The 18,583-nt window shown below is 38.7% G+C and overlaps 1 protein-coding gene across 3 annotated transcripts in view; it reads left to right on the top strand.

The window, feature by feature from the left end:
- The window catches only part of nin (ninein (GSK3B interacting protein)), a 21,184-nt gene extending 3,325 nt beyond the window's left edge, over nucleotides 1–17,859 (top strand). The window contains exons 5-27 of one of the 3 annotated variants that reach the window (XM_016548061.1): nucleotides 828–873; nucleotides 943–1,115; nucleotides 2,573–2,716; nucleotides 2,832–2,990; nucleotides 3,761–3,897; nucleotides 4,938–5,078; nucleotides 5,373–5,547; nucleotides 5,715–5,825; nucleotides 6,123–6,212; nucleotides 6,306–6,432; nucleotides 6,552–6,643; nucleotides 6,927–7,984; nucleotides 8,903–11,032; nucleotides 11,391–11,489; nucleotides 11,567–11,618; nucleotides 11,819–11,956; nucleotides 12,089–12,166; nucleotides 12,440–12,586; nucleotides 12,932–13,099; nucleotides 13,174–13,299; nucleotides 14,405–14,500; nucleotides 16,240–16,353; nucleotides 16,467–17,859. In XM_016548061.1, the coding sequence (XP_016403547.1) occupies nucleotides 828–873; nucleotides 943–1,115; nucleotides 2,573–2,716; nucleotides 2,832–2,990; nucleotides 3,761–3,897; nucleotides 4,938–5,078; nucleotides 5,373–5,547; nucleotides 5,715–5,825; nucleotides 6,123–6,212; nucleotides 6,306–6,432; nucleotides 6,552–6,643; nucleotides 6,927–7,984; nucleotides 8,903–11,032; nucleotides 11,391–11,489; nucleotides 11,567–11,618; nucleotides 11,819–11,956; nucleotides 12,089–12,166; nucleotides 12,440–12,586; nucleotides 12,932–13,099; nucleotides 13,174–13,299; nucleotides 14,405–14,500; nucleotides 16,240–16,353; nucleotides 16,467–16,682 (5,817 nt within the window). In that variant the 3' untranslated portion in view covers nucleotides 16,683–17,859. Of the gene's footprint in view, nucleotides 1–827; nucleotides 874–942; nucleotides 1,116–1,558; nucleotides 1,703–1,817; nucleotides 1,977–2,067; nucleotides 2,205–2,572; nucleotides 2,717–2,831; nucleotides 2,991–3,259; nucleotides 3,396–3,510; nucleotides 3,670–3,760; nucleotides 3,898–4,937; nucleotides 5,079–5,372; nucleotides 5,548–5,714; nucleotides 5,826–6,122; nucleotides 6,213–6,305; nucleotides 6,433–6,551; nucleotides 6,644–6,926; nucleotides 7,985–8,902; nucleotides 11,033–11,390; nucleotides 11,490–11,566; nucleotides 11,619–11,818; nucleotides 11,957–12,088; nucleotides 12,167–12,439; nucleotides 12,587–12,931; nucleotides 13,100–13,173; nucleotides 13,300–14,404; nucleotides 14,501–16,236; nucleotides 16,354–16,466 lie in introns of those variants that run through there. The other 2 variants (XM_016548048.1, XM_016548055.1) reach the window with 2 other exon arrangements.
- Nucleotides 17,860–18,583: the final 724 nt, after the last annotated feature.

The following is an 18,583-nucleotide window of genomic DNA, read 5'->3' as shown; positions in this document are numbered from 1 at the left end:
ATATATACACATATATACAAGTCTGTACGATTTTTTAAAATGTTTTTGAAAAGTTATTTATGCTTAACAAGGCTGCATTTATTTGATCAAAAGTACAGCAAAACAGTAATACTATGAAATGTTATTCATTTTAGAATTAATTTTATATATATTTTTTACTCTGTTATTTTAAAATGTAATTTTTGTGATGGCAAAGCTGAATTTTTTGCAATCTTTAGTCCAGTCTTCAGTGTCACATTATCCTTCAGAAATCATTCTAATATGCTCATACAAATTCAAGAAACATTTCTAATTATCATCAATATTTAAAACCGTTATGCTGCTTAATATTTTTTCTGTAAAGTGTGCTACATTTTTTTTCAAGATTCTTTGAATAGAACGTTGAAAAGAACAGCATTTATTTGAAAATAGAAATCTTTTGTAAAATTATGAATGTCGTTACTGTCGCTTTTCATCAATTTAATGTGTCCTTGCTGAATAAAAGCATTCACTTCTTTAAAAAAATTATATTAATAAATCTTACTGACCCCAAATTTTGAAACCATAGTGCATATATTAAGTGGACCAATAAATACAGGCATTTGTTTTGACATTGATTAATTGACAGTCAGTAAGCCTAAACAGTTACATTATAAATGATAAACAATCCACAATTTAATCATTAACACCTCTTGTTAAATGTGTTCTCAGCTCATATCAGTGCAATAGAGATGAAGATTACCTCTTTATTGAGGTCTGCTGCTTTCATATTGTTGCTCAGTACTGCCCCTCCTGGGGTTGTGATTGTCAGAGTTTTTCATGTGTGCATTTTATTTTTTTCTTTATAGCGCTGGAATGCTGACATAAGCATTTCTGAAGAGTTTGAAGCAGAAGGTAGGTTTAAATACTCTTTAAAAAAAAAAAATTCCCTTATGCAAGACATTTACACTGGATTGTGTGCAGGTCAGCTGCACCTCTGGAACCCAGATGAACCCAGCACACCACGTGGCAATGCATTGCCACTCTGTGACATGGAGGAGCGTTTGCATAACGCTTGCCATCAGCTCTCTCTACCCATAAACGGCACGGCCACACTGCAACAGCTACACACACTCTGCCAGCACATAGGCATTGAGGTATTTTCCATTATCACAACCTGAGATGCATTAAGTGGTTAAAGTGATAGTTCACCCAAAAATGAAAACTGTCATTTACCCTCATGTCGTTCGAAAGCCATATGACTTTGGTTAATCTTCAAACACAGATTTGTAATGAAACCTGAGAGGTTTCTGTACCGCCGCTGAACATCCAGTGTTTACCATGTGTGATGCACTGTATGTATGTGTCAATCGTTGTTTAGATGGAAATAAAAGCCTAAATCAAATCTGTTCATTATATAAAACGGTTATATCTCCTCACAAGACCTGGATTAAATAGCTTGATTCATATGGAATCATATCACACACTCTGCCAGCACATAGGCATTGAGGTATTTTCCACGATCACAACCTGAGATCCATTTAGTGGTTAAGTAAATCATGTTAACACATAGTTCCTGTGTGGGTTTGAATGTTCCCAGGTGGGTGAGGATCTGTTGCAGTGTGGTGATGAAAGTGCAATAGATGTGCAGGAGTTCATCTCATGCGTAATAAACCCCAGCAAACCACCCACACCATCAGCATCTACACCCTACAGACAATTAAAGAGACTCCATTCCACTCAGGTAGTACACAAAAATAGGCTGTGTGCAAATATAAAATATAATATAATATAAATAAAATAAAATATAAATGCCTAAATATAAGTGTTAAACCTCTTTTCTCCATCTTTCTTTCAAGTTTGATGAGTCGGGCCGTAGGATCTCATGTGCTTTGAGCAGTACAATCGGTCTGCGGGTGTTTTCGGATTTGGATGATGGATCGGGACATGCTCCTGTGGAAACTCTGCTTTACAGGTGGATGGATGAGGGAGTGGACAATAGCTCAGAGATCTTACAGGTAACATACACGGACATTGTGCGTCTTCACAACTCTGCATTTAAACTGAGATATTTGTAACAAGTTTTTGTATGTGTGTGTCTGTTTGTAGGCTCTGGATTTTAATCTGGAAGGTAAAGTGAATCTGTCTGAGCTGACCGTTGCTTTAGAGAATGAGCTGCTGAGCACTAAGAACTCAATCCACCAGGCGGCGCTAGTGAGCTTTAAGGCAGAAATCAGACATCTGCTGTGAGTCCATGTATCTGAACTCTAGCTCATTCCAACTCTCACAGCTCACTCAAGCTCAGTCCAGATTTAGAACTATCAATCGTTGTTTAGATGGAAATAAAAGCCTAAATCAAATCTGTTCATTATATAAAACGGTTATATCTCCTCACAAGACCTGGATTAAACAGCTTGATTCATATGGAATCATATTACAGTCCCTTTATGATCTTTTTTGCTCCATTACAAATCTTTGTTTCAAAGAATAACCAAATTCTTATGGGTCTGGGCCAACAGGGTGAGTAAATGAAAATAGAAAATAAATTTTTGGGTGAACTATCCCTTTAAGTACCATATTAACACGTGGTTCCTGTGTGTTTGAATGTTCCCAGGTGGACGAGGATCTGTTGCAGTGTGCTGATGAAAGCGCAATGGATGTACAGGAGTTCATCTCATGCATAATAAACCACAGCAAACCACCAACTCCATCAGCATCTACACCCTACAGACAATTAAAGAGACTCCATTCCACTCAGGTAGTACACAAAAATAGGCTGTGTGCAAATATAAAATATAATATAATATAAATAAAATAAAATATAAATGCCTAAATATAAGTGTTAAACCTCTTTTCTCCATCTTTCTTTCAAGTTTGATGAGTCGGGCCGTAGGATCTCATGTGCTTTGAGCAGTACAATCGGTCTGCGGGTGTTTTCGGATTTGGATGATGGATCGGGACATGCTCCTGTGGAAACTCTGCTTTACAGGTGGATGGATGAGGGAGTGGACAATAGCTCAGAGATCTTACAGGTAACATACACAGACATTGTGTGTCTTCACAGCTCTGCATTTAAACTGAGATATTTGTAACAAGTTTTTGATGGAATCATATTACAGTCCCTTTATGATCTTTTTTGCTCCATTACAAATCTTTGTTTCAAAGAATAACCAAATTCTTATGGGTCTGGGCCAACAGGGTGAGTAAATGAAAATAGAAAATTAATTTTTGGGTGAACTATCCCTTTAAGTACCATATTAACATGTGGTTCCTGTGTGTTTGAATGTTCCCAGGTGGACGAGGATCTGTTGCAGTGTGCTGATGAAAGTGCAATGGATGTACAGGAGTTCATCTCATGCATAATAAACCACAGCAAACCACCAACTCCATCAGCATCTACACCCTACAGACAATTAAAGAGACTCCATTCCACTCAGGTAGTACACAAAAATAGGCTGTGTGCAAATATAAAATATAATATAATATAAATAAAATAAAATATAAATGCCTAAATATAAGTGTTAAACCTCTTTTCTCCATCTTTCTTTCAAGTTTGATGAGTCGGGCCGTAGGATCTCATGTGCTTTGAGCAGTACAATCGGTCTGCGGGTGTTTTCGGATTTGGATGATGGATCGGGACATGCTCCTGTGGAAACTCTGCTTTACAGGTGGATGGATGAGGGAGTGGACAATAGCTCAGAGATCTTACAGGTAACATACACGGACATTGTGCGTCTTCACAACTCTGCATTTAAACTGAGATATTTGTAACAAGTTTTTGTATGTGTGTGTCTGTTTGTAGGCTCTGGATTTTAATCTGGAAGGTAAAGTGAATCTGTCTGAGCTGACCATTGCTTTAGAGAATGAGCTGCTGAGCACTAAGAACTCAATCCACCAGGCGGCGCTAGTGAGCTTTAAGGCAGAAATCAGACATCTGCTGTGAGTCCATGTATCTGAACTCTAGCTCATTCCAACTCTCACAGCTCACTCAAGCTCAGTCCAGATTTAGAACTAGAACTGCTCCAGCGTACTACTGCATGATTCATATTTATAATTGGTATGATCATCCAAATAATAATTCATTCAATTCAACTAATATACTAATATTCACACCAGTTCATTATTCTCATTCACTCTAGAGTACTTTAGCTGTCTACTCTGCATCACGCTAGATCAGTTTGTTATTCTCTCTTACTCCATCTCATTCTAGATCAGTGGTTCTCAATCAAGGGGCTGGGGCCCACTAGGTTGGCTTAGTACAATTCCAAGGGGTTTGCAAAATGGCACAAAAGGATTTAAAATAAGACAAAATATGTTTTAGAATAAGTTAATAAAGCTAAAAACAAGATGAAAACGGACATATTTCGTATTTTAATTTGCTACCTCAACTAATTTTTTATTTAAGAATCAGGATTCCAACAGTTTTGGAAAACTTGGATATATATAAGAGGATAAATATATATACCGAAAGTGTCTTAGAAATTAATAAAATATGAAATAGTCATGTTAATTTATGAATTTATATTTGTTCTAGCTATGTCATGCGCTAAAATGTTTTATCAGTTATGGGGCTTTGCAAATATTGTCTTGGAATATGGGGGGGGGCTTTGACTCACTCAAGATCACTCTAGCTCCTTATTTTGACCCATTTCAGATCCCTCCAGCCCTTTTTTTTCTACCACTCTAAATTGTGTTGGCTTATTATTCATACTTAATTGAGATGATTCTAATTTAATATGAGGACTTCATTCCAGATCACCCCAGCTTGCTTTTATGACGCAGACTATATAATGCTAAAACCTATTGTTTTCTCTTATACTAAATCACATCTTGTTATTCTGCTTCAGTTCAGGTCATTATTCAGACTCACTCCAGATTGTTTTTACACACTTCTGCTCATTATTCAGATTTATTCAAGATCATTTTACAACCATCAGGGCTCCAGTTTGCTTCTAATGTCATAATTCTTTGTGTGACAGTGAGTGTGTCGACCTGGAAAGGCGTGAGAAGGAGAGGATTCGCTTTGATCTGGACAAAGCAGAGAAACTGAAATCTCAGCTGGCGTCTGAAGTCGATGACCACCATGCTTCCATTGAGCGCAATAACGAACTCAACCTCCGGTAACCTTTCACCTTCAATCAGCTGCCCCTTTTCCCTTGTTCATAAATCAACCCATATTACTTTATACTTCAGAAAGCAGAAAGCTCTTATAGATTTCAAATTCTCCAATCCCATCTTTTTTCTGCATATTATCTGTGATGAGACGTTTTCCACAGCTGTATCGATGTTTACCTGCAGAAATGGCTGCATAAACACAGAAGGCTTGTTCTGTGGACATTGATGGTTTGATGCATGTGGGTGTATTCGTATGTCAAATGCATGTGTGTTTATGTCTATGCATGCAATATAAATAGGAAGTTGGAGCAGCAATATAAAGAGAGTATGACCACTCTGAGGGCAGAGCTTAGTAAAGAGGTGGAGCTTGTGCAGCAGCAGGCCAATCAGCAACGAGATGAGGTTGAACAGGAAATTGGCAAGATGAGAGAAGATGAAACCTTCCTACGAGAACATCTATCTCTCACCATTAAAGTAATCAGCATTTTGCATTGAGTTTTTTTATTTATTTTTTTATTTAAACACCATCAATTGCCTGCTACATGTTCACATCACATTCCTGTCAACCTGTCATTTTAATTTTGATTTGAATTGCAAAATGTATTGTATTTGTTTGTCTTCATTAACATTGTACTGTGTAGGAAAATGGTCGTCTGGAGTCAGAGCTTATTGAGACCACAGAGAAACTGGTCGAGGCAGAAAACCAGTTGAACAAAGTGCAAAAAAATCTGGATGGTGTTTTGAAAGAGAAGGTACTAGAATTAGCATGGACACAGACATCACTTACTCAAGCCTGCTAACATCATTACAGACATCTATTTATTTACATCAGGTTTCTTACTGTCTTGATAAATCTGGCTATATAAGGTAGCCCATTTTGTGATGATTTTTTTTTTGGACTGGAAAAGTCATGTAAATTGATTAAAACATAAAACTCTGTAGACATTTTTATGAATAAACATTGTTCTAGTTATGCCAATTTTTTTTATTATTTTTGAAAATCCTTGTCCAGTAAATCATGAACAATAGGAAAATGCTTTTGTGTGTAGTTTGGTGATTTGGATCCAGACAGCGCAGAGTTTTACCAGCAGGAGGAGCGTCTGAGACGGCTGCGCAGGAACTACGAGGAGCAGTGCAGGGTCTGTAACCTCTCTATTTATGTTTACTTTCCTTTTGTTTCAGTCTATTATTTCTCACTCAAATTCACATCTATAACTCTATGTGTGTTGTAGGAGTTGCAGGATCGTATAGATGAGCTGGAAGCTCAGCTGGAGGAATATCAGACTTCTGGCCACACACCCTCAACACATCCCGGACTGAGCCTGTCTGATGAACTGGCCAGCAAGAGTCCAGACCCAGGTAACCTACATGTCTGCTCATACTGAATACTCATAGACAACACTAAATGCTTACAGTTGGAGTCCATCTTCTGTCACATGTACTCAGCTGTGCTGTTGTGTGTGTGTGTGCATTTGTAGGTTCTCAGGAGCAGCAGCCATTGAACATGAGTCTAGAGACCGAGATGTTACTGGAGCAGCACCAACGAGAGATAGAAAACATCAGGACAATGGTGAGACACACAAACTAAAACTATGAAGAAAAATGTATAGCTGCAGTATAGTTTTTGTGAGCTGTATGAAACCAAAGGAGGGGTTAGTGTATTTGCATTCAGATCAGTTTTAAAGGATAGTTCACCCAAAAATGAAAATTGTAATTTTTGGTGAACTGTACCTTTAAGAATTTTAATTTTTAGGTGAACTGTACCTTAAAGATTAAAGTATATGCCAGACTCTCCTAGATTGTTTAAAGACTAAAAGTTGACTCTTCCTGTTGCTCTCTGACCCCCTCTGTAGGTTTATGAAGAAAAACGCAGTGCAGAGGAGGAGAGGAGTCATCTCTCCCTGCAGCACCAACAGGAGGTGCAGGTTTTGAAGGAGGAGCTGGCAAGAGAACAAGAGAGCTCGAACAGATTGGAGCAGGACATTTCTGCCCTCAAAACTCTCCACCAGCAGGAGCTTCACTCTCTCATGCAGGAGGCGCAGCATGCCAGAAGCCATGCAGAACAGCTGGAAGCAAAGGTGCAAGTTTTGGAGGAAAAACAGACTGCCTATGAGGAGCAGATCAGAGTGCAAGCTGAGGAGGTGAGTCTGATGGAATTAAAGCACCAGGAGGTGCTGGAGGCCAATCTGCAGGAGCAGAGAGAGAGACTGCAAGAAGAGAAGGAAAAGGAGGAGAAGAGGCTCAAGGAGCAGTGGAAAGAAGAGCAAAAGAGCTATGAGGAGGTGCTAAGTGCTCAGCTTGAGGAGATGCAGCATAGAACAGAACAGGAGTGTGTTGAGCTGGAAAAGAGGCTCAGGGAGGAGTGGGAGTGGGAGAGGCAGGATTTAGAGGAGAACAGTAAGGAGGCATTGCAAGCTTTGCTAGAGGAGAGAGAGCGGAGGCTCAAGGAGGAATGGGAGCGGGAGAGGAAGGAACTAGAGGAGATCAGTAAGGAGGCGCTGCAGGCCGTGCTTGAGGAGAGGTTGGAGAGGGAGAGGAGGCTCAGGCAACAGTGGGATGAAGAGCGGGCTTCGTTAGAGAACAAACATCACGCTTTGCTCCTACAGCGTTTGGAGGAGGAGAGGGAACACCTCCGCTCACAGCAGGAGGAGACAGAGAGCATTCTAATTGAGCATTGGGAGAGAGAGAGGACTCAGCTGGAGAAACAGCATGAGGAGGCACTTCAAGCCTGTTTGGAGCAGGAGAGAGAGAAGCAGGAGAGGAGGTGGCAGCAGGTGCTGAATGAGGAGCAGAGCCGGATGGAGGAGGCGCACAGGGAGGCCATTCAGGAGCTGAGTGCCAAACACAGCGTGGAGAGAGAAAGACTCAGCAGCCTTTTGGAGAAACTACGCTCAGATATTGCAGAACAGAGGTAAGACACACTAGATAGAATTACTAACTTTAAACCTTTAGCATTTTTATACGTGAAGTAAGACTAATTTAATTAGCCATTTTCTTTTAAGGTAGGTGCTTAAAATGAATACACAGCTAAATGTTTTCCTTAGCATATATTTTTTGTCTTGCTTAACAATTAAAATGTCTAGAATCCTTGAAACGATAGATTACCTGTAGAAGAGTTGTTTTCAGAGAATGTATCTTTGTGTATAAGCAAATGTAACTGGACTGTAGTGGTTTTAATTTTATTTATTTATTTATTTTTGAGGAAATTTATTTTAATTTATTTATTCATTTTATTTTTAATAATAAAAAAGTTTAAAAATCGTGTATAGGTTTTAATCTTCAATATCTCTTTATTGCGTTTTTACCTGTTTAATGCCATGGTAGCCATGGTGTTAAATTACAAACAAACATAAATCTTACTGCACTGGCAATTTTTTATATAACATATAAACATATAATATATATTAAGTATATTTTTATAGTATAAACGCATTTTAAAATACTGCAGTAAAACAAAGTATACTTGTATTAAAGGTACATTCTTTGAAAACAAGTCTTATGCAGTGTTGTTTCTCAAGTATCTATATCTTTTACTTTTTTTTTTTTTTTTTTACTGGGGGAAAAATGATTTAAAAACTTTTTTTTTATTCATTGTATTTTAAAATATTTGGGGAATTTGGTCCATATAAAGACAGCCAATGCTTCTTAAGCCTAAGACATGCTTCTTAAGCCTATGTGTCATGCTTTAGGATTTAACAACCCTCAACTTGTCATTTTGAAACATATAAAAACCTCTATCAGCTATTTTTTTCTCCACTCTGCAATATGGTTGGTTCATATTTCTTTTAGGTAATGTTATAAGCTATTTATGTTGATTGGCCATGTACAGGAGAGAGCTGGAGAAACAATTCTGTCAGCGACTCAAAGAGGTGGAAATCCGTTTCTGTGGTCACCAAGAGGCAGTGTCTGAGCGTTTTCAGGTGGATGTACATAAACTCGAGCAACATTACCAACATGAGATTGCAGCACTTACCCAACAGCATGCTGCAGTTCGCACCCACTGGGAGGAGGAGTCAGAGGCAGCCACCAAGGAAGCAGAGCAACAGTGGAAGCTGTTGAGGGAGGTGCTGGACCTAGAGAGGGAGGAGTTTAAAAAGGAGCGCCAAAGCCTTGAGCTCACACATGCACAAGATATTAAAGCTCTGACAGACAAGAACCTACAGCTTCAGGCCGAGCTGGAGGCTTTTGCCAGTGCTGCTCGAACCAAAGAAATTGAGCTGAGCCATCAACTCAATGAGCTGCACAAGCATTTGCAGGATAGGATGGAGGCCAAAGACCTGCTGCTGGCACAAGCAGAGCACAAATCCACTGAGCTGGAAGAGATGCTGGAGCAGGCCGTGGATGACTTCATCCAGGAGCGAGCGGAGCTTCAAAGGAGTCTGTCTGCTTTGGAGAGCAGGCGAGGGGAAGTACTTGCATTCTCTGAAAACATGGAGCTGATATGCAGAATGAAGGAGGGTGAAGAGCTTCTCTGTCAGGAATTAAAGGACGAGAGAAAGGCTCTGCTTGCAGAGAGAGATGCTCTGGCATTGAGAGTGGTGCAGTTGGAGGAAACCATGTTGCATTTGACAGGAACCACTGGAGAACCTTCTACAGAACCTTTTGGGGAACTTTGCATAGAGTCCACTGTAGAAATCTCTGTAGAACCCAATGGAGATGACAGTGAAGAAACTTGCAAAGAATCCACAGTACAGCCCTTTGATGAACTCAACGAAGAAACCTGCACAGGATTTAGTGATGAAGTCAGTCCAAAGCACGTCATATGTGGGGAGTCTTCTGTAAACAGAGAGGATGAAGAGGAAGCAGGGATAGTGGATGAAGTTACTGACCCAGACCTTGGAAATCCACAGCTACACAGATGCCCAGAGGTCGGAGTTATAACTTTGATCTCGTTTTCTGATGTTAAATTAGACATAGCTTATGTAGAATCTAACAACAGTGGAACAGAAACCCCTGATTGTTCTAAAGTAGAGAAGGAAAAGACTAAGGAGAATCCTGAAGTGGATGGTTTTGAAGATACAGAACTGAGGGAAGAGCAGAATGTTAAGAGCAATAGCACAGAGACTCAAAGAGATTACACTTTGAAGTTGGCCGAGGAGGATATTTTTAATGGCACAGAAACAGAAGGTCATTTCTCTGCAGAATCTGAAGCTTCCTATAACCAGGAGAGCTTGCAACACCACGAATCTCCAAGCAAAGATGACACCCAGGCTGAATACAATGGCAAACCAGTTGAACCTGAGACTGAAGAAAGTCCAGAGGACGGTATCAGCATTTCAAGTCTTGAAAATGAAATCAGGGCTTTTGTAAAGGAAGTTTGTACCCTAACAGTTGACACAGAGCAGAACCAAGTTACTGATCTGAGAGATGTGTGCATGCAGGAGATCCTGGACCTTCAAGAAACAGTAATGCAGTACAGCAAAGCTATAGAATGCACTAGCTCTCGCTTTCAGAGCCCTAAATGGCAGGATCTGGAGAAAGAGAATATCACACATCAAGTACCAAAGCACTTTAAGCAAATCAAAGATGTGCAACTTGCTGAGATAAAGGTCTGTTTTGAGCAAAGCATCCAAGAGAACTTGCAGCTTGTAGAACACAACAGAAAACTGGAGAGGAGAGTCGAGAGTCTGGAAGACAAGATGCACATAGTCCAGGATCTCCACAAACAGCTGGCATCTGTGCTAGAAGAGACTGCACGAGTTCGAATGGAGAATTCCAAACCGAAGTTACATATCCAGGAACTTGATAAGCAGGATAAGGTGCTGCAGTGGGACTCTGACTCTTCCAATACTTCAAACAACTCATTCCACAACTCCCAGCTGAAAGAGAAGATTGCTGCGGTGACAGAGCTTGAATTCTTCTGCATGGAGTTTGAGAAACAGAACTCACAACTACGCCGAGCACTTGCTGATCTGCAGGGCAAATCTCTTAGGATCCATGAACAAATGCAAGAGCGGAGGTACCATGTGATGGTCTCCTGTGTCCTGCTTCAGTAGATCATCCCCGCTCTGCTTGTCCCATTTGCTCCCTGCTGCTCAGTCACTTCTGCCTGTTATAGACCCCACCTCTTTGCAGAGATAGAGCCCCATCCACCATCATTACTCCCTCCCACACACTTGTTACCTTCTGGTGGAGTTGTACTCAAGTTTTGTGACATACCTGTTTTGACCCAACCCTTGTCTAAACTGTTAAAAATTTTCAGTGCACTGTGGAGCATGTTGTAAGTTTAACAGACTAAGGGGCTGTTTACACCAAGCCTTAATGCAAGTATGCAGTTTAGTACCACCAAGTAGATTTACAGTGCACTCTGTGTTTAGGAATGAAGTTTGTCGTCTGGCTAAAGAGAACATCATTCTGAGGCACAAGATCTCGACAGTAAGAGAGGAGGACTTGAGAGAGAACCAGGATGACCTGCGGTAAGATAAGCACACTGAGAGTTCTTAACTGTCCTATGTAAGAGCGGGTAAATGATGTAACAAATGTCTTTGTCCAGATTACATCACATCAAGCAAGGGAAGAGATCGGTACAAGCTCTTAGAAGACAGGTAAGATTTAATTCCATTACCCAGAAAGTTAAACTTTCTTAGATGGAGTTACTCTCAGAATTAGGATTCCTTATACACTTATAAACCACGTTTGCCATCTATATTTTTTCTATTTAAAATTGCATACGCGGTTAAATGTTTGTATTTAATAATTTGCACAAGTCCACACACAAACACACTCTTAATTTCATTTTCTTCAGCTCTCTGAGCCTCGCCGCCTAGGACAGCAGCTAGAGGAGGAGAATTTTTTATTACAGCAGAATGCAGATCATGTACTTCGACATGCGCTCCAGGAAGTGATACGTCAACATGACAGCTCAGCCAATGAGAAGAATGGGGTATGGTTTTAAATGCGTCAGTTTCATAGTAATATGCCCGAGAGTTTGAGTGCGACGAACATTCATAAAAATCTTTTTTTCCCTCTGTGCCTGTCTTTCTCTATGCACACATACACAATTGCTTAGTTGCAGTTGTGTGATCGGGAGGAGATTGTTTCCAGAACAGAAAAGGAACTGCTTAGATCGGAACTCAATCGGTGCATAGAAAAGGTATGAAAAGCACAAACAATGAAAGACCACCTCACGACCTACTCTCGCGTGTTTTTTTTTGTTTTGTTTTTTGGTATTTTGTTTTGTTTGTTTTTTTGTATGGTGTTTGGTTTTTTGTTTTTGGTGGTTTGTTCCATTGTTTTTTTTTTTTTGTTTTGTTTTTTATTTCATTTGGTTTTGCTTGTTTCGTTTTTTTGGTGTTTGGTTTGGGGTTTAGTTTTGTTTTTTTGCTTTGAGGGACTTCTTTGGCAAATGTCTCTTGGTTTCCTTCAGGTCATGTCACTGGATTCATCTTTACAGACGGTCACTCAGCAGAACGCTCGTCTCAAATCTGACCTACGCATCACACAGCAAGAAAGAGATACCCTTAAACAGGAAGTGATTTCTTTGCACAAAAAATTGCAAGCTGCCAATGAGAAGGTGAGTATACTGTAGAGCAGTGGTTCTCAACCACATTCCTGGAGGACCCCCGTCACTGCACATTTTGCATGTCTCCTTAATCAAACACACCTGATTCAGGTCACCTGCTCATTAGTAGAGACTCGTACAGACTTGAAATGGGTGTGTCAGACAAAGGAGACATGCAAAATTTGCAGTGTTGGGGGTCCTCCAGTAATGTGGTTGAGAACCACTGCTGTAGAGGACCTGAGCTCCTGTCATTTGTTATATGGAGACACTGAAACAACTCTTTATCTCCCCCCACCCCCTGTAACTAACTTTCTCTTCCTTCCTCCCTCCTTCCTTCTTCTCCTATCTCCATATCAGTTGTTAGAGGTTTCCGTTGTGTCTGCTGGTCAGCAAAAAGGGAGGTGTGTGTGGGCGGAGCTTTCTGAGCTGATGGAGGCGGAGCATGCCTCACTTACAGAAGAGAACCAGCAACTCAAGCGACAGATGAACGAGATGAGCTCAGAGCTGCAGTCGTCAAAGCAGCAGGTAAGAGCATGTTTACTAAACACCAGCCATAGGATGTGTGCAAGCATTTGATAATGAAGTTTGTTCTTTTTTAGATCTGCCAGCTGGAGGCATTAAGTGTGAAACAGCGAGGACTTGTGAAAACTGCAGATCAAGAAAAATCAGCCTTGAAACGTGAAATGGAGGCTCTGCATGTACAGCTGTTGTCAACACGGAACAAGGTTACCCCCACCTCAATTCCCCAAACTAAACTTTTTACATGCTTTTTAGTGCTGATCGAAGCCATTACCTAGCAGTTAGTCCATTGCTGTGTTCAAAATTGCATACTATTTGGGTAGTTACTTTTAAATAGGTAGTTACTTTGCAACCTTAAAAAATCAAAGTTTTATATAGTAGGAACGTGTTTAGTATGAATAAAATCTGAACGCATTATATCCGTCCATTATATCAGATTATATCAGAATGATATCCATATATCATATTATATCCATATTATATCCATTATATCAGAATTTCTCCTGAAGTAGTAGGTCATTCGGGAACTTTTTGCTTACTGTGAATACTGTGAATTTGGACATACTACTCATTTTACATATTGTTTTTTTGCCTAATATATAGTTTATAGATTTTGGATTTAGCCCATGTTTGACGATGTTGGCTAATGCAGGTGAGCAAAAGTTATGAAGCTATTGAATACAGTCCTTGATATTAATTTTAATAAATAATTACAGATTTAATTAAGTATTTCTTGTGTAAATAAATTGTCATTATTTAAGTAAACACTCCAAAAATATATAAATAAATAAATTAATAAAAGTGTTTTACTCTATTCCTTGCCAATGTTAATGTCACCTTAATCCATCTCGCTTTATCTACCTCTCCATGTTTTTACTGAACTTTCTGACATCATTAATTTATAAATAATGAACTGTTTATTTATCTATTGTTTTAATTATCTAAAAATGCATTGTCCCTTGACAATAACCTTTAGTCCTTTAGTAATACCAAAATAAATTCAGGACTAAATTTATTAAAAAAATTAATTGTATTTGTTCTATCAAGTCATATATTCCTCTATTTTTCTATTTTAACATTTAGTTATTAATTTTTAATTTCTGCAGGTTTGGGCCTCCATAGTAAATGTGCTGTGTATTTTTATATATATAGGCCTATAATAATACCGAAATGTTTCTTTTTCTGGTCAATAATACATAGTCTCACAGTATCAAAATGTAGAGTTGGCTTGGTACCCTAGTACATTTGGCATCACTGTCATGTCCACAAACACTTGTTTCCTCATAATAACACATTGATCTGTTGTTTCAGGCTCAGCTGGCTGCAGTCTTGCCTTCATCTCCTCTACATTTGCCGGGGGAACAGAGAGGACGGCACCATAGCGACGGCCCAGACTTCGACATGCAGGTAACACGCTTGCACCCAAACACTCAACATCACAGCCGGGATGAGATTTTTCTCGGGGTCACTGTAACGATGTATATACGCAGCACTCTCTGGGGAATATTTACTGTGTGTCTGGTCCTTCGGTGAATTGGGCTCGCTTGATGTCTCTGTTTGTCTGCTCTGTTCTGGAAAACAGTCGTCACTCGTATTCACACTCTTTAGGAGGCATGTGGGCAGCACTAGGCCTGTTCTATCTGTTGAAGCAGTGTTAGAGCGACCCCTATGTTGTTTATGTGAATGGTGTTGGATGACGCTCTTGGTGTATCTTTATTAAGTGTTTGGGGGTCTGTTTGTGTAAGTCTGTTCTATCACAACTCTGTGTGTGTGTGTGTGTGGATATAAGAAGTCTGTATATAGTGCTGTGTGTATGTGTTTCTACAGGTGTAAGAGCTGTGACATCATCAATAACAGAAGAATTGCAACCTGTGAGATCACCTCCCAATTGAACTCTGAACTTTAGTCTGTGTGGTCCAATCACTGAATCCTTCCTGCCAGATTTGGTTGTTCTTGTTTGAGTTGTTGGGGTCAATGTAGCTTTGCAGCTGGTAATGACCTGAATCTGTCACAAGGTAGCATCATGCTGCATGTACGCTCCGCTGAGAGTTGTTTCCTCTTTGGTCCAGATGCTGCCACACATGGAGTAAAATAGGATTTTGACATTGAATACCATTTAAGGGCAGTACAATCTATGATTATGAATTGATTTTAAGATCGTAAGGCATTTAAATAAGCAGTATTGTTTTTTTAAAGTTTGCACTGTTTTCACTGCATCACAGTTTTAACGTGTGATACTGCACTTCAGCTGTAATGGATGATTTTTCTGAAATAAATCTGTCTTTTTTTTATTTTAGTTTTTATTTTGTTTATTTATTTTTATGTATTAAAACTTCATTCCATTGCTTTATCTACCTCTACATGTTTTACTGTACGTTTTGCATCACTGATTTATAATTAATGAATGGTGTTTGTTTATTGATTTAATTTATTGATTTTTTTTATTTTTTATTAGCTGGATTCTGTTGGATGTTTTACTTGGTTTAAATGTGTTATGTCCCTTATTGATGTGAATGTGTTTTTTATATATAAAATGGAGATCAAATAAACTATTAGGTGAAATATTTTGTGTAGTGCATTTAATTTTAAGTTTAATTTAAAAAAAAAAGCTTTACTCTTGATTGTCTGTGACTTATTTACATGTCCCCGATTTTACATTATTTATATTTATTAGCTGGATTCTGTTGGATGTTTTACTTGGTTTAAATGTGTTATGTCCCTTATTGATGTGAATGTGTTTTTTATATATAAAATGGAGATCAAATAAACTATTAGGTGAAATATTTTGTGTAGTGCATTTAATTTTAAGTTTAATTTTAAAAAAAAAGCTTTACTCTTGATTGTCTGTGACTTATTTACATGTCCCCGATTTTACATTATTTATATAAAAAAAAAATCATACATTTGTTTCCATTGCTCATATATAATCTATTTGAGATGGTTTGTTTGTTTGGTTTGCTCATATATAATCTATTTTAGAGGTTTTTTATGTTTGTAAGAAAGGGAAGGTACAGAAACCATGCAAAATTAATTACATTATTCTATGAACACTTGACGTTAACATAACTAAGGTAGTGGATTTCTAGCAGACCAGTTAACCATCATAATCTGTCATGACCTCTGACCTTGATCTGTATGCCCAGCAGGACGAGCGGGAGGTGGCGCTGTTACAGATGGAGGAGAGAATGAGAGAAGTGGAGCTCGCGCTCAGAAACCTCAAACTGCTGCTACAGGAGAAAGTCTCTCAGCTGAAAGAACAGGTACAGAGATGCACAAACGTTCTCTTCCGCCCTTTAACACATTCTTGATAATGCATTTTACTGTGTCCAAATCAGCCTTCCAGTATAACCTTCTGTTCTCTCTGCTTCTGTAGTTGATCAGGAACAGTGAATCAGATGTGTTGATCAAAGACCTGTATGTGGAGAATGCTCAGCTGCTCAAAGCCTTGGAGAAGACAGAACAGCGTCAGAAAGTAGCAGAAAAGAAGAACTTCCTCCTGGAGGAGAAAATTTCCAGCCTCAATAAGATTGTCCGTGACCTCGGCCCTTCCCCACTGACTCCTGCGCCCTACCACTTCACACGCTCCTGATTTTAAACCGTATTACACATGATTTTAGTCATACAAGCCATTCCAGTATGATTTTCTTCTGAGAAACATGTTTAGCAGAATGTCCGAGCTGCTCTTTATACAACGTCAAGCTCCAAAAAGGACAAAAATTCCAAGTAGTCCATATGACTTGTACACTATATTCAAAGTCTCTGAAGCCATACGAAAGCTTTGTGTAATGAACAGACTGAAATTACGTTTTATTTAGGCTACTGAAAATCTTCCCCTCTGTCATAGATCCCAAATCTCCTTCCCATTCATTTTCATTTCTGGGTGAACGTCTCCTTTACGTTTTTATTGCTTTTAACGGTTTAATTTTATAGCAGTTTCTTTTGATTAAGCCATACTGTACTATTACTGGTGAGTCTGGACCTTAAACTGCAACTGGAAGGTGGTCTTAAGGAATGGTGAAATTCCTTAGACCTAGAGAAGCTTGTCCAACAGCTGAGGCCCCCGTGTTCACACACACACACACACACACACACACGCAGCCGCCTATCATTACATAGTTTTAGTGAAATGCAAACAAAGTCAGTGATTCCCTGCATCTCAGAGAAGGAAATTAAAGGGCAAATGCCACAGTGTTTCTTCATTGTTTATTCCTGTTTGTTATAGTGCATTTTATGTCTTTGTGATTTAGTTAATATAAACCTTTTCACTTGAGAATGTGCACCAAAAAACATCCCATAATGTTACTTTAGTTTGTATTTATTTTGTGTACCTATTTTTCATTTATGAACTGTAATCATGTATTATGAGCACTGTGAATATGTATAACAGGGAGTACATTAAAATATTTATGTGGAGTAAAAGAAACTCAGAGCTCAGAGATGTCAGCCTTGCGGTAACCACTGTAATTTGTGTGTGGAGAGGAAAAATTACTGGTTATGATGTTTCATTTCAGGCGTCTCTGAAGGAGTACAGTTTACAAGCTTTGATGCTTTGGGGGGGGGAATGCACAGAGAATTACAGGCATTTAGACATTTTGAAATTGCTTTGAAATATGTGTCCTTATGTTTTTAGTATTGTAACAGCCTTGGGTTAAGTATAAGATATGCTTTACCTCTATTTATGAAATTGACATTAACTTACCCTTTAAGTCTTAATTGTATAACACTTGGATGTAAAAACACATAAAACATTATTTTTTTTGTTAGTTTTAGCAAACGCTGGGTATGAGTTTTCATATATATATATATATATATATATATATACATTTTCTGTTTATATTATAATTTGTAATTTTATTTATGTATTCATTTTTTATTGTTACTTTGGTAAATCCCACAAAAATAAATACATAATTGCTAATATAAAACAGCTTATATGAAATTTAGTTTTACCTTCTGAAGGTGAAGTAATTTCTTTCACTGACCATTTGTTGAAAAATAAACTTTTAAGGGTTTTATGCCCTATTTTGTATCATATTCTTTTATATTGAACCTAATGTGTTAAATGAACCATCACATCTGTCCTGCTAAACCATAAAAATGTGAAAGATTTTCGAGAGTCAAATATTTCCCACAATGCTTTGCTCCTATGAGGACCTGGCTTAGGGATGGTCTGATCTGGGATCAGGCTCCTGTGGAGAGAGCGATCCATCGAGAGTTGATCTGGGATCAGGCGAAGGGACGGTTCAATAGACTACCACGTTATGCAAAAAAATTAAATAAATAAAATAATAAATAAGTCTCATAAACATGCTTGTGTGTAAGCTCTTTTTGCGATACTAGTAAAACTTCTTGAATCTAAAAATAAAGTAAGCTGATCCACCGGAATCAGGCAGTTGGAAGTTATGGATCCAAACAGCTGATCTGAGATCAGGTAGCGAGGAGGGATCCAGTGAGAGCTGATCTGGGATCAGAAGGAGACTGAGGGTTGGG

The sequence above is a fragment of the Sinocyclocheilus rhinocerous genome, unplaced genomic scaffold, assembly GCF_001515625.1.
Source record: "Sinocyclocheilus rhinocerous isolate Xijiao unplaced genomic scaffold, SAMN03320098_v1.1 scaffold1214, whole genome shotgun sequence".
In the NCBI taxonomy this organism is placed as follows: Eukaryota; Metazoa; Chordata; class Actinopteri; order Cypriniformes; family Cyprinidae; genus Sinocyclocheilus; species Sinocyclocheilus rhinocerous.
This window is presented reverse-complemented; position numbering and strand designations above follow the sequence as displayed.